The sequence below is a fragment of the Stomoxys calcitrans genome, chromosome 2 (genome assembly GCF_963082655.1).
Source record: "Stomoxys calcitrans chromosome 2, idStoCalc2.1, whole genome shotgun sequence".
NCBI classification, from domain to species: Eukaryota; Metazoa; Arthropoda; class Insecta; order Diptera; family Muscidae; genus Stomoxys; species Stomoxys calcitrans.
In genome coordinates, this window is record NC_081553.1 from 173,503,390 (window position 1) to 173,518,268 (window position 14,879).

General features: G+C 38.3%; 1 protein-coding gene across 1 annotated transcript; it reads right to left on the minus strand.

Moving 5' to 3' along the window:
* Positions 1 to 205: 205 nt before the first annotated feature.
* On the minus strand, positions 206 to 11,692 carry LOC106094744 (uncharacterized). Its single transcript, XM_013261982.2, has 5 exons — positions 11,619 to 11,692; positions 4,913 to 5,113; positions 4,355 to 4,845; positions 452 to 818; positions 206 to 393 (listed from the first exon to the last, which is right to left on the minus strand). Exons 2-5 carry the CDS (start codon positions 5,109 to 5,111, stop codon positions 206 to 208), a joined length of 1,245 nt encoding a protein of 414 aa, XP_013117436.2. The 5' UTR covers positions 5,112 to 5,113; positions 11,619 to 11,692.
* Between the last annotated feature and the right edge of the window lie 3,187 nt (positions 11,693 to 14,879).

The following is a 14,879-nucleotide window of genomic DNA, read 5'->3' on the forward strand; positions in this document are numbered from 1 at the left end:
GGTGGATCAACATGATCTAGAGCGAGAGGTTCAGAGCTACAAGAGGGAACCATCATGATAGCGGTCGTTAGCATCTACATGCAAACGTACTTTGTATATAAAACGATATAAGTTTATAGTATAGGAATCATGTTTTTTTAATATAACAATGCAACAAGAAGAGATATCTTTAAAATAACATTCACTATTAGCAGTGATGAAATAGTTACTTCCAATCTAGGAGACCACGATTATCCAACCATGGCAAGAGCTCCGTCATGGCTGCGCAATACTTCTGGTTGCCAAACATATCTGACTTCAGTTTGGACTCATCTGCTGTATAGTTTTCCAATTTGACATCATCGGTTTTATCCAACATGGCAAGGGGTAGTACTTTAGAAACAACCATATATGCTAATAATGACAGCTGTTAGAAATATTCTAAAATCTGATTAGTAAAGCTGTTACCCACCTGCTAAACCATTTCTAAAGAGAGTTGCATGGATACTATGCAACTTGGGCAAAGGGCGATGATATTGTAATAGCTTTAAGTTTTCAATTAAATTATCATAATAGAAACGAATCATGTAGTCAAATTTGGCCAGTTTGATATCCTTTTTGGCCGATGACAATATCAAATAGTAAAGATCGTAGGCTGGGGATCCATATTTGCTCATTTGAAAATCGACAAGCAGGGTATTTTTGATTTTTCCAAAAGCATCATATTGGAACATGATATTATTGGTCCACAGATCACTGTGATTGAGGACATTGAACTGGCGGCTATTGACACGTTGATCTTCTAAAAGACGGTCCACCAGGAACTTATCCGAATCGGCCTACAAATACAAACAACAAATATCAATGAAGAAACACTTTAAGTTTGAGGTATTCAAGGTTTTTATACCCTCCACCATAGAATAAGGGTATACTAATTTAGTCATTCTGTTTTAAACTCCTCGAAATATTCTTCTAAGACACCATAAACATTCTTGATCGTCATGATATTTTTAGTCGATCTAGCCATGTCCGTCCGTCTGTCCGTCCGCCTGTCCGTTCGTTCGTCCGTCTGTCTGTCGAAAGCACACTTACTTTGGAAGAAGTAAAGCTAGCTGCTTGAAATTTTACATAAATTCTTCTAATTAGTGTAGGTCGGTTGGGATTGTAAATGGGCCATATCGGTTCATGTTTTTATATAGCTGCCATATAAACCGATCTTGGATCTTGACTTCTTGAGCCACTAGAGGGTGCAATTCGTATCCGTCATGATAATTTTAGTCGATCTAGCCATGTCCGTCCGTCTGTCCGTCCGCCTGTCCGCCCGTCCTTCCGTCCGTCTGTCTGTCGAAAGCACGCTTACTTTCGAAGATGTAAAGCTAGCTGCTGGAAATTTTACACAAATACTTCTAATTAGTGTAGGTCGGTTGGGATTGTAAATGGGCCATATCGGTTCATGTTTTTATATAGCTGCCATATAAACCGATCTTGGAACTTGACTTCTGGAGCCACTAGAATTCTTGTCCGATTTGGCTGAAATTTTGCACGAGGTATTTTGTTTCAATTTCCAATACTGTGTTAAGTATGGTTGAAATCGGTTCAAAATCTGATATAGCTGTCATATAAACCTATCTGTGCTCTTGACTTCTTGAGCCTCTAGAGGACGCAACTCCTATCCGATTTGGCTGAAATCTTACATGACGTGTTTTGTTATGACTTCCAACAACTGTGCCAAATATAATTCAAATCGGTGTATAACCTGATATAGCTGCCTTATAAACCAATCTGGGTTCTTGACTTCTTGAGCCTCTAGAAGGCGCAATTCCTATCCGATTTGGCTGAAATCTTGCATGACGTGTTTTGTTACGTCTTTCAATAATTGTGCTAAGAATGGTTCAAATCGGTCCGTAATTTTTGGCTGAAATTTTTAATTACAGTTTTGTTATGACTTTCAACAACTGTGCCAAATATGGTTCAAATCGGTGTATTACCTGATATAGCTGGCATATAAACCGATCTGGAATCTTGAATTCTTGAGCCTCTAGAAGGAGCAATTATTATCCGATTTGGCTGACATTTTTTTCCTCTATAAACCGATCTCTCTATATTACTTCTTGAGCTCCTAAAGGGCTCAATTCTTATTCGAATTTTACACAATGACTTCTACTATGGTCTCCATCATTCAATTCTATTATAGTCCGAATCGGACCATAACTTGATATAGCTCCAATAGCATAGCAATTCTCTTCTATTATCCTTAGTTTGGCAAAAAAGATATACCGGGAAAGAACTCGACAAATGCGACCCATGGTAGACGGCCGAAATTAGCACGCTTTTACTTGTTATTATACTCACCACCGAAGGATCGGGGTATATTAATTTTGTCATTCCGTCTGCAACACATCGAAATATCCATTTCCGACCCTATAAAGTATATATATTCTTGATCAGCGTAAAAATCTAAGACGATCTAGCCATATCGGTTCGTCTGTCTGTTGAAATCACGCTACAGTCTTTTAAAACTGAGATATTGAGCTGAAAATTTGCACAGATTTCTCTTTTTGTCCATAAGCAGGTTAAGTTCGAAGATGGGCTATATCGAACTATATCTTGATTTGGCCTCTATATCGACCGATCCGCCGATTTAGGGTCTTAGGCTCATAAAAGCCACATTTATTATCCGATTTTGCTAAAATTTGGAACAGTGAGTTAAGTTAAGACCCTCGACATATTTCTGCGATTTGGCCCAGATCGGTCCAGATTTGGATATAGCTGCCATATGGACCGAGTTCCCGATTTAAGGTCTTGGGCCCATGAAAGACGCAATTATTGTCCGATTTTGGCAAAATTTCGGACGGGGAGTTGTGTAAGGCCCTTCGACATTCCTCTTCAATTTGACTCAGATCGGTCCAGATTTGGATATAGCTGCCATATAGACCGATTTCTCGATTTAAGGTTTTGGACCCATAAAAGGCGCATTTATTGTCCGATTTCGACGAAATTCGGGACAGTGAGTTGTGTAAGGCCCTTCGACAGCCCTCTTCGATTTAGCCCAAATCAGTCTATATTTGGATTTAGCTGCCATATAGACCGATCTCTCGATTCAAGATTTAAGATCATAAAAAGCACATTTATTATTTATTGACACAGTAACTTATGTTAGGCTTTTCGACATCCGTGTCGTATTTGGTTTAAATCGGCCTGTATTAGGATATGGCTTCCAAAAAGACCAATATTTTGTTCTACAAAATTGAACAATGACTTGTACTTATTAGACCTCTCAATATACGTGTCGAATTTGGTGCAAACCGGACCATATCTCGATAAAGCTGCTATAGAGGCATGAACTATGCATTTTTCACCGGATTATGACGAAAGGTGGTTTACATATATACCCAAGGTGGTGGGTATCCAAAGATCGGCCCGACCGAACTTAACGCCTTTTTACTTGTTTTTGCATTAAGAATACGAAAGCGTAGTAATAGAAGACGATATTGACTGAAATATTAGCTGTATTAGAGTAAAGTCTGTTCTTCTGTCCGTCCGTCTGTTGTAATCATTCTACAGCTTTCAAAAATTGAGATATTAAGCTGAAATTTGCCACAGATACGTCTTTTTGCTGTACGCAGGTTAAGTTCTTATACGGCCCAAATCGGACTATATTTGTATATAACTGTCATACAGACCGATCTGCCCATTTAGAGTTTGAAACCCATAAAAGCTGCCTTTATTACCCGATTTCGCTGAAATTTGAATCCGTGAGTTGTTTTAAGCCTCCCAACATCCGATGCAAATACGGGTCAGATCGGACTTTATTTAGGTATAGCTGACATATAGACCGATCTGCCTGACAAGAGTCTGAAGCCCATAAAAGCATTATTCATTAACCGATTTCGCTGAAATTTTAATCCGTGGGTTGTTTTAAACCTCTCTATATCAGACTTAAACATGGTGCATATCGGACTTTATTGAGATATAGCTGCCATATAGACCGATCTGCCTGATTAGTGCCTGAAGCACATAAAAGCTGCATTTATTATCCGATTTCGCTGAAATTTTAATGAGTTGTTTTAGGGCTCCCGACATCTTATCAGACGATATTTATAGCTGCCATATAGACCGATCCTCCAATTTAGAGTCTTAATCCTATAAAGAGCGGAGTTATTGCCTGATTTCTCTGAAACTGTGATTTGTATTAGAGTTCTCGGGACCTAAATAAAATATGATCTAGACCAGCCCCTATTTGGACATAACTTTGGATATGGTAGTGGAGTTATAATAAAATAGGATGATTAATATATCCATGGTGGTGGGTATTCCAACTTCGGTACGACCGAATTTAGCACATTTTGCTTGTTTTAAGCTTGTTTTAACCTACCAATTTATCATAGTACTGTTGACCATTTTTCCACTTTTTCAATTGGCTCAGGAAGGCTCCCGACGCATTGAACTCCTTGAGCAAAGTTTTGTTTTTCTCATTAAACAGACCAACGGTGAAATCTTCTCCAAACATGCCATAATGCTCCACATAGCAAGCAGAGGCTGCATGAAATTCTGCTATTTTTTTCAGAACCTCCTTCATGTGATCCATATCTAAACCATCCAAACGATGGGCATGTTTGTATTGCTTCATTTTTAAATTTTCCAAGAGAACATAGTCCACTCCCATGTCTCGATCAAAGACAAACGCTTTGGGAGCAAATTGTACCGTCTTACCAACCTCACTATACAAATGCTCAAATTTGGGCAAAATTTTTTGATAGATTTCTTCTTCTCTCGCAAACAAACGTAGACGTTCCAAGATATTGGCCATGAATGCATTGACGTGATGAGCCTTTAAAATGAATGTTGCCGTCTTTGTAGTGCCATCTATTTAAAAAAAATTTGGTTAAATTTGAATCTTTCGATCTTGTGTTGTTGTCAGTCTTAGGCGTACCTGGCATTTCCGCTTCCGCCGTAACGTGCATTATAAGTGATGTAAAGTTTTCACCCGGTTTAGCTGCATTTTCCGTTGTTACATTTGAGATTCGTTTGAAATCCCCGACCTGTTGGGCTATGGCCTTCTCCAATGTGACATTATTGAGCCATTCTGGAAGACCTTCGCCTATCTTGTGGCTATTTGTAAAAGTGACCATGACTGAAACGAGGAAATAAAGAAAAAATGTAAATTATTAAGAGAAGTGTATCTTGTTATGCTCTTGGTTGGGTTAGGTGAGGTTAGTTTAGTTTTAAGTGATAGTCTGTAATTAGACATATTAGTCCTTTGTGATATCACAAGAATAGGAAAAGGAGGGTTCTTCCCTTGATACAAAACACAGTGAACGGACAACCTTCTCGATATACCTAATCCAAGTTTTTCGGAGGACACTCCAAAGCCCAGTAGTATTTTGACCTTCCACCTAATACTTGATTCAGACACAACTAAATCAACAAGCAAAAAAGCGTTAAGTTCGGCTGGGCCGAACTTTGGATACGCACCACCTTGGGTATATATGTCAACCACATTTCGTCAAAATCCGGTGAAAAATGCATACCTTGTGCCCCATAGCAGCTATATCGAAATATATTCCGATTTGGACCAAATACTAATAAGCACAAATCATTTTTCAATTGTCTATAACAAAATATTGATATTTTCAGTAGCTATATCTAAACATAAACCGATGTGAACCATATACGACACGGATGTCGAAAAGCCTAACATAGGACACTTTGTCAAATTTCAGTGAAATCGGTTTATAAAGACGCCTTTTATGGGGCCAAGACTTTAAAATGATATATCGGTCTATATGGCAGCTATATCCAAGTCTGGACCGATCAGGGCCAAATTGAAGAAGTATGTCGAAGGGCCTAACACAACTAACTGTCTCAAATTTCGGCGTAATCGGACAATGAATGCGCCTTTTATGGCACTAAAACCTTAAATCGAGAAATCGGTCTATATGACAGCTTTATCCAAATCTGGACCGATCTGAGCCAAATTGAAGAAGAATGTCGAAGGGCCTAACACAACTCACTGTCCCTAATTTCGGCGAGATCGGACAATAAATGTGCATTTTATGGGCCCCAAACCTTAAATTGAGAGATCGGTCTATATGACAGCTTTATCCAAATCTAGACCGATCCGAGCCAAATTGAAGAAGTATGTCGAAGGGCCTAACACAACTAACTGTTTCCAATTTCGGCGTAATCGGACAATAAATTCGCATTTTATGGGCCCAAAAACCTTAAATCGAGAGATCGGTCTATATGGCAGCTATATCCAAGTCTGGACCGATCAGGGCCAAATTGAAGAAGTATGTCGAAGGGCCTAACACAACTAACTGTCTCAAATTTCGGCGTATTCGGACAATGAAGGCCCCTTTTATGGCCCAAAACCTTAAATCGAGAGATCGGTCTATATGGCAGCTATATCTAAATCTGAACCGATCTGAGCCAGATTGAAGAAGGATGTCGAAGGGCCCAACACAACTAACTGTCCCAAATTTCGACGTATTCGGACAATGAATGCGTCTTTTATGGCCCAAAACCTTAAATCGAGAGATCGGTCTATATGGCAGCTATATCTAAATCTGAACCGATCTGAGCCAGATTGAAGAAGGATGTCGAGTGATCTAACACAACTCTATGTCACAAATTTCAGCAAAATCGGATAATAAATGTGGCTTTTTTGGGCCTAAGACCCTAAATCGGGTCGAACTTAACCTGTAAACAAGTAAAAGCGTGCTAAGTTCGGCCGGGCCGAATCTTATATACCCTCCACCATCGCATTTGTCGAGTTCTTTTCCCGGCATCTCTTCTTAGGCAAAACAAAAAAGGATATAAGAAAAGAGTTGCTCTGCTATTAAAACGATATCAAGATATGGTCCGGTTCGGACCACAATTTAATTATATGTTGGAGACCTGTGTAAAATTTCAGCCAATTCGTATAAGAATTGCGCCCATTGGGGCTCACGAAGTAAGATAGAGAGATCGATTTATATGGGAGCTGTATCGGGCTATAGACCGATTCAGACCATAATAAACACGTATGTTGATGGTCGTGAGAGGATCCGTAGTACAAAATTTCAGGCAAATCGGATAATAATAGCGACCTCTAGAGGCTCAAGAAGTCAAGATGCCAGATCGGTTTATATGGCAGCTATATCAGGTTATGAACCGATTTGAACCTTATTTGATACAGTTGTTGAAAGTAAAAATAAAATACGTCATGCAAAATTTCAGCCAAATCGGATAGGAATTGCGCCCTCTAGAAGCTCAAGAAGTCAAATCCCCAGATCTGTTTATATGACAGCTATTAGGTTATAGACCGATTTCAACCATACTTGGCACAGTTTTTGGATATCATAACGAAATACTTCGTGCAAAAATTCATTCAAATCGGATTAGAATTGTGCCCTCTAGAGGCTCAAGAAGTCAAGACCCAAGATCGGTTTATATGGCAGCTATATCAGGTTATTTACCGATTTGAACCATACTTGGCACAGTTGTTGGGTATCAGAACAAAACACGTCGTGCAAAATTCCAATCCAATCGGATAAGAATTGCGCCCTCTAGAGGCTCAAGAAGTCAAGACCCAAGATCGGTTTATATGGCAGCTATATCAGGTTATGAACTGATTTGAACCATACTTGGCACAGTTGTTGGACGTCATAACAAAACACATCGTGCAAAATTTCATTCTGATCGGATAAGAATTGCGCACTCTAGAGGCTCAAGAAGTCAAGACCCAAGATCGGTTTATATGGCAGCTATATCAGGTTATTTACCGATTTGAACCATACTTGGCACAGTTGTTGGATATAATAACAAAACACGTCGTGCAAAATTTCATTTCAATCGGATAAGAATTGCGCACTCTAGGGGCTCAAGAAGTCAAGACCCAAGATCGGTTTATATGGCAGCTATATCAGCTTATAAACCGATTTGAACCATACTTGGCACAGTTGTTGGATATAATAACAAAACACGTCGTGCAAAATTTCATTCTGATCGGGTAAGAATTGCGCACGCTAGAGGCTCAAGAAGTCAAGACCCAAGATCGGTTTATATGGCAGCTATACTAGGTTATGGACCGATTTGAACCATACTTGACACAGTTGATGGATATCATAGCAAACCAAGTCGTGCAAAATTTCATTCCAATCGGATAAGAATTGCGCACTCTAGGGTCTCAAGAAGTCAAGACCCAAGATCGGTTTATATGGCAGCTATATCAAAACATGGACCGATATGGCCCATTTACAATACCAACCTACCTACACTAATAAGAAGTATTTGTACAAAATTTCAAGCGGCTAGCTTTACTCCTTCGGAAGTTAGCGTGCTTTCGACAGACAGACGGACGGACGGACGGACAGACGGACGGACATGGCTAGATCGACATAAAATGTGACGACGATCAAGAATATATATACTTTATGGGGTCTCATACGAATATTTCGAGTAGTTACAAACAGAATAACGAAAATAGTATACCCCCCATCTTATGGTGGAGGGTATAAAAAAGAATCAGTGCAAAGTTTCAACTCAATATCTCTATTTTTTAAAGACTGTAGGGTGATTTCAACAGACAGACGGGCGGACATGTCTTAGATTTTTACGCTCATCAAGAATATATAAACTTTATAGGGTCGGAAATGGATATTTCGATGTGTTGCAAACGGAATGACAAAATTAATATATCCCCATCCTTCGGTGGTGGGCTTAGAAATCCCAGACTAACCCGAACCAGAAAAAGCCTCTTCTGGCGTCAAGTTATTCATTGGAAAATTTCCTGGGAAATGTTCATCCATGAGCAGTTATAGTGTTTTCTCACACGCAAACAAATAAGACGTTTGGAAAATTTTTCCGACAAACTAATCCGTTTTATAAGGGAAGTACTATTTTTATAGTAACTGTCTAACATTTCCCTCTACAGTTGAACGTTGATCATGAATTTGCAACTTTTTGATGTAAAAGTCACTTCGTTTATGGTTAAACCTTCAGGAATTTCGTCTGTGGTAAAGGGTTGCTCTATTACATGAAAATTCAAAAATTCTTTTAATTCAAAAATGTTGTGCTTATAGCAAAAGATGCTTTGTTACACGAAAAGATGAATCGTTTTTCTTTTTATACGATATGACTCTTCCATTTGCATGCAAGCGTGAGAGTACAGATGCGTACGCTCAGGTGTCTCATTTTTGGTTTTTTCATTAAGTAATGATCGGTCGGTAAGGTCTTGGGGTGCAGCGGTTAGTAACCGCTGTTGCTAACCTATCGCGATTTTGAGAAAGAAAGAAAAAATTTTTTGTGATGGATTTTTCTAGAAACCGGGATTATTAGCATAAAATTGGGCTAATCTCTCATCAAACAAAAAAAAAAAAATTATAAAAATCGATTTCAATCATGAAATTAATTTATCCAATTATTATACCCTACACCACTATTGTGGTACAGGGTATTATAACTTAGTGCATTTGTTTTTTACATCCAAAAGGAAGAGAGATAGACCCATTGCTAAGTACATCGATCGACTCAGAATCACTTTCTGATTCGATTTAGCTATGTCCGTCCGTCTGTCCATATTAATTTGTGTACCAACCACAGGTCGCAATTTTCATCCGATCGTCTTCAAATTTGGTACTGGCATGTTTATCGGCCCAGAAAAGAAGCCTATTGGAAAGAATCGGTTGAGATTTGGATATAGCTCCCATGTATATGTTCATCCGATTTGCAGTAATGGTTTGGCAGAAGGTTTGTCTCTTGACTCTTGATATTTCAAGCGCATTTCAAAGAAATCGGTTCAGATATAGATATAGCTCTCATATATGTATACATCGCCCGATTTTCACTCCTAGAGCTACTGCAAGCGCATTTATTGACCATCTTGCCAAAATCTTGTTCAACGCTTTTCTCGACGAGTTCCATAATATCTGTGTCGAAATCAGTTCAGATTTAGATATAAATAGCTCCCATATATTTGTTCGTCCAATTTTGAGAAATATTGCAACAAAGTGCTCATTTGTTAACCGATTCTCTCGAAATTTTCCCAGAAGAGATTTACTTATGACTCATAGTATTACTGGTTCGGTTCAGATTTAAATATATCCGATTTTCTCCTGGAACCACTGCAAGCTCATTTATCTACCAATCATCCCAATTTGATGCGGATTGTTTTATAACCCATCTGAAAACATCCGCCGAGGTTCATCAAAATTGATTCAGAATTAGGTATATCTCCCACTTTGTACCTTTAGGGTAGGTGTAGGTTATTAGAGTGTCAGCACCGCTCGACATTAAAATATGCATTTTTATACCCACCACCGAAATCACGCTACAGTCTTTTAAAATAGAGATATTGAAACATTGCACAGACTCTTTTTTGTCCATAAGCAGGTTAAGTTCGAAGATGGACTATATCAGACTATATTTTGATATAGCCCCCATATAGACAAATCCGCCGATTTAGGGTCTTAGGCCAATAAAAGCCCCACTTCATATCCGATTTTGCTGAAATTTGGGACAGTGAGTTGCATTAGGCCACTCGATATCTATTTAAATTTGGCCAAGATCGGTCCATATTTGGATATAGTTGCCATATAGACCGATCTCTCGGTTTAAGGTTTTGGTCTCATAAAAAGCGCTTTTATTTTCCGATGTCGCCGAAATTTGAGACAGTTAGTTGTGTTGGGCCCTTCGACATTTTTCTGCAATATGGCCTAGATCGGTCCAGATTTGGATATATCTGCCATATAGACCGATCTCTCTATTTAAGGTTTTGGGCCCATAAAAGGCGCATTTATAAACCGATTTCGCCGAAATTTGGGACAGTGAGTTGTGTTATGGCCTTCGATATCCTTCTTCTATTTGGCCCAGATCGGTTCAGATTTGGATATAGCTGCCATGTATTTAAGGTTTTGGGCCACAAAAACCAATATTTTGTTCGGCAAAACTGAACAATGACTTGTACTTATTAGAAAACTCAATATCCGTGTCGAATTTGGTCCAAATCGGACCATATTTTGATAAAGCTGCTATGGAGGCATAAATTATGCATTTTTCACCGGATAATGGCGAAAGGGGGCTTACATATATATACCCGAGGTGGTGGGTATCCAAAGATCGGCCCGGACGAACTTAACGCCTTTTTACTTGTTCGTCATGGGAGAGGCACATATCGGAGTGCCTTCTCCGAACGTGCTGGGATTGAACATCTAGATCAAGCGGGCCTGCGGGTCAAGTAAGAACGCTATGGATTTTAATAAAAATCGGTTCAGATGTACATATTAGTCCATTATATGTACAATGCCGCGCGCGCCATAGGATATTTGTAATTCGTTTTGTGTCATTGAAACTTATTTCGTTTCTTCAAACAAATGCTTATCACAATAAGTGCAAGTAAATTGTACAATAACGATGCAAACACGTAATTTAACACCCAATATTAATAACATTTAATTATTATTATGACATTCATACGGGTATTGTTGGAGAAGCTTGCAATTTAAGTTTGAATTTTTAACTTTTCAGCCAAACTATAATTAAAAAAATTGAGTAATTATTTCCAATGCTTCCACTTGTTAGATGTAAGTCTGCTGTTAAATTCTCGAATGAAGCTTTGCTTAAAACACTGCGCAAATTGTTTCACATAGATTTCTTACTTCCGTTGGGCTGCAGCAATTTTTTTGTTTTTTTATTTTGCAACAATTACTTCTTAACCAAAGAAGTTTTAAACACGGACTGAACTCGAGACATAAGTGTTTTGTCGAAAATTTAATTGAACTATATAAGATTGATGAGACATTTGTCATGTCTTTGATTTAGTGCTAATTGACGGATTGGTAGCATGAACATTGAATTGGTGCAAAATACATATTCCCTACCCAGTCATTTCAAAGTAATTTACCTTGATAATTTGAAAATTATGAGGTGTGGCGACACTGTGTTTTCTGGTAGATATTCTATGCCGTTATGACTTGATTACTACTATCACATAAAACTATTTTCTAGCCACCAATGCAGTTTTCTTCTAGTAAGATTGATTCTTGTTTTGGTTCTACAACTATATTAATTGGCTTATGGGAGGGTTCACGTTTTCAACTCACTTAGTTAGATCAAGGAAAATATATTGTGCTTATGGATATAAATAGTATTATATTGCGTTGCCCAAAAAGTAATTGCGTTAATCGGCGTTGACAAATTTTTTCACAGCTTGTGACTTTGTAATTGCATTCTTTCTTCTGTCAGTTATCAGCTGTTACTTTTAGCTTGCTTTAGAAAAAAAGTGTAAAAAACGTATATTTGATTAAAGTTCATTCTAAGTTTTATTAAAAATGCATTTACTTTCTTTTGAAGATCCGCAATTACTTTTTGGGCAACCCAATACTTTGATTGGATAAGGAGGTGGTTAGGGGATTTGCATTCTCTGCGATCGTGGTACTCACAAAATTCCTAATTGTTCTCCATTCCATGCTCTTAAGTTGGTTCAAGTCTGGTATTCTGTCCTCCCCTTTGTACGGGACCAAGCTTGTCGTGAAAGTTTAAGCAATGACATATCAAATGCTTTAATGGCCCATCATATCCACATAGAAAAAAAATAAGAATCGGTTTCAATCGTGAAATTAATTGATCCAATTAATTTTTTAATTGAAACCGCTCCAATTACGAAAATTATAATATCAATTACCGTTTTTGAAAATGTAATTGAAAAAATTATCAATTTAAAAAATTGCAAAAAAATTCAATTAAAACAGGTAAAAAGGCATTAAGTTCGGCCGGGCCGAACTTTGGATGCCCACCACCTCGAGTATATATGTAAACAACCTTTCATCAAAATACGGTGATGTTTGCATACTTTATGTCCCATAGCAGTTATAACGAGATTTGTTCCGATTTGGATCAAATACTAATAAGTACAACCATATACGATCTGAACCATATACGACACTGATGTCGAAAAGCCTAACAAAAGTCACTGTGCCAAATTTCAGTGAAATCGGATTATAAACGCGCCTTTTATGGGGCCAAGACTTTAAATCGAGATATCGGCCTACATGGCAGCTATATCCAAATCTGGACCGATTTGGGCCAACTTGCAGAAAAATGTCGAAGAGTTTAACACAACGCACTGTCCCAAATTTCGGCGAAATCGGATAATAAATGCGCTTTTTATGGGCCCAAAACTTTAAATCGAGAGATCGGTCTATATGGCAGCTATATCCAAATCTTGACCGATCTGCGGCATATTGCATAAGTATATAAAGGGGCTTAACTTAACTCACTGTCCCAAATTTCAGCAAAATCGGATAATAAATGTGGCTTTAATGGGCCTAAGACCCTAAATCAGAGGTTCGGTCTATATGGCAGCTATATCCAAATCTGGACCGATCTGGGCCAAATTAACGAAGGATGTCAAAAGGCCTAACACAACTCACTGTAACACCCAAATTTCAGCAAAATCGCATAATAAATGTGGCCTTCATGGGCCTGGGACCCTAAATCGGAGGATCGGTCTATATGGCAGCTATATCCAAATCTGAACCGATCTGGGCCAAATTGATGAAGTATGTCGACGGGGCTAACACAACTCACTGTCCCAAAATTTCAGCAAAATCGGATAATAAATGTGGCTTTTATAGGCTTAAGACCCTAAATCGAAGGATCGGTCTGTATGGCAGCTATATTCAAATCTGGACCGATTTGGACCAAATTGACGAAGGCTATCAAATGGCCTAACACAACTCACTGTCCCAAATTTCAGCAAAATCGGATAATAAATGTGGCCTTTATGGGCCTGAGATTCGAAATCGGAGGATCGGTCTATATGGCAGCTATATCCAAATCTGGACCGATTTGCGCCAAATTAGCGAAGGATGTCGAAGGCCCAAACACAACTCACTGTCCCGAATTTCAGCAAAATACAATAATAAATGTGGTTTTTATGGGCTTAAGAACCTAAATCGGCCGATCGGTCTATATGGGGGCTATATCAAGATATAGTCCGATTTAGCCCATCTTCGAACTTAACCATCTTATGGACAAAAAAAGAATTTGTGCAAAGTTTCAGCTCAATATCTCTATTTTTAAAAGACTGAAGCGTGATTTCATCTGACAGACGGACGGACATGTCTAGATCGTCTTAGATTTTTACGCTGATCAAGTTTATATATACTTTATAGGGTCGGAAATGAATATTTCGATGTGTTGCAAACCGAATGACAAAATGTATATACCCCCATCCTTCGGTGGTGGGTATAAAAATGATTGAAATTGTTGAAATTTTTAATTAATTTTTTAATTGTATCAATTAAAAAAATTATTGAAATATCTGAAATTTTCAAATAATTTTTTGAAAATTGCAATTAATTTCTACATTTGATACACAGATGGAACTTGTTGTTTGGGCAAAGGTCCGTGGCCATCCGTATGCAAACAAGTATACGGCCAGGCCGAATCTTGGGAACCCACCACCATGGATTCTACTAAAAATGTATACAAACTAAATTTAGTTGAAGAGCATTATTTTATTCTACATACGAACCTTCTGTCAAACCAGAAAAGTTAAAGCTTCTAGGAACCGAACTAGTATGATCGAGAGACCGGGAGCTATATCAGGTTATAGCTCCCGGTCCCGTATTGGGCACAGTTGTTGAAAGTCGTAACAGAACTCTATATGCTCAATTTCAGCCAAATCTGAAAAAATTGCGGATTCCCGGGGCTCAAGAAGTCAAATCGGGACATCGGTTTATATGGGAGCTATATCAGATTATAGGCCTCTATGGACCTTACTTAGCACAGCTGTTAAAAGTCATAAAAGAACACTATGTGCAAAATGTAAGCCAAATCGGATGAAAATTGAGGCTTGCAAGGTCAAATCGGTTGATCGGTTTATATGGGAGCTACACCAGGTAAAAGACCAATTT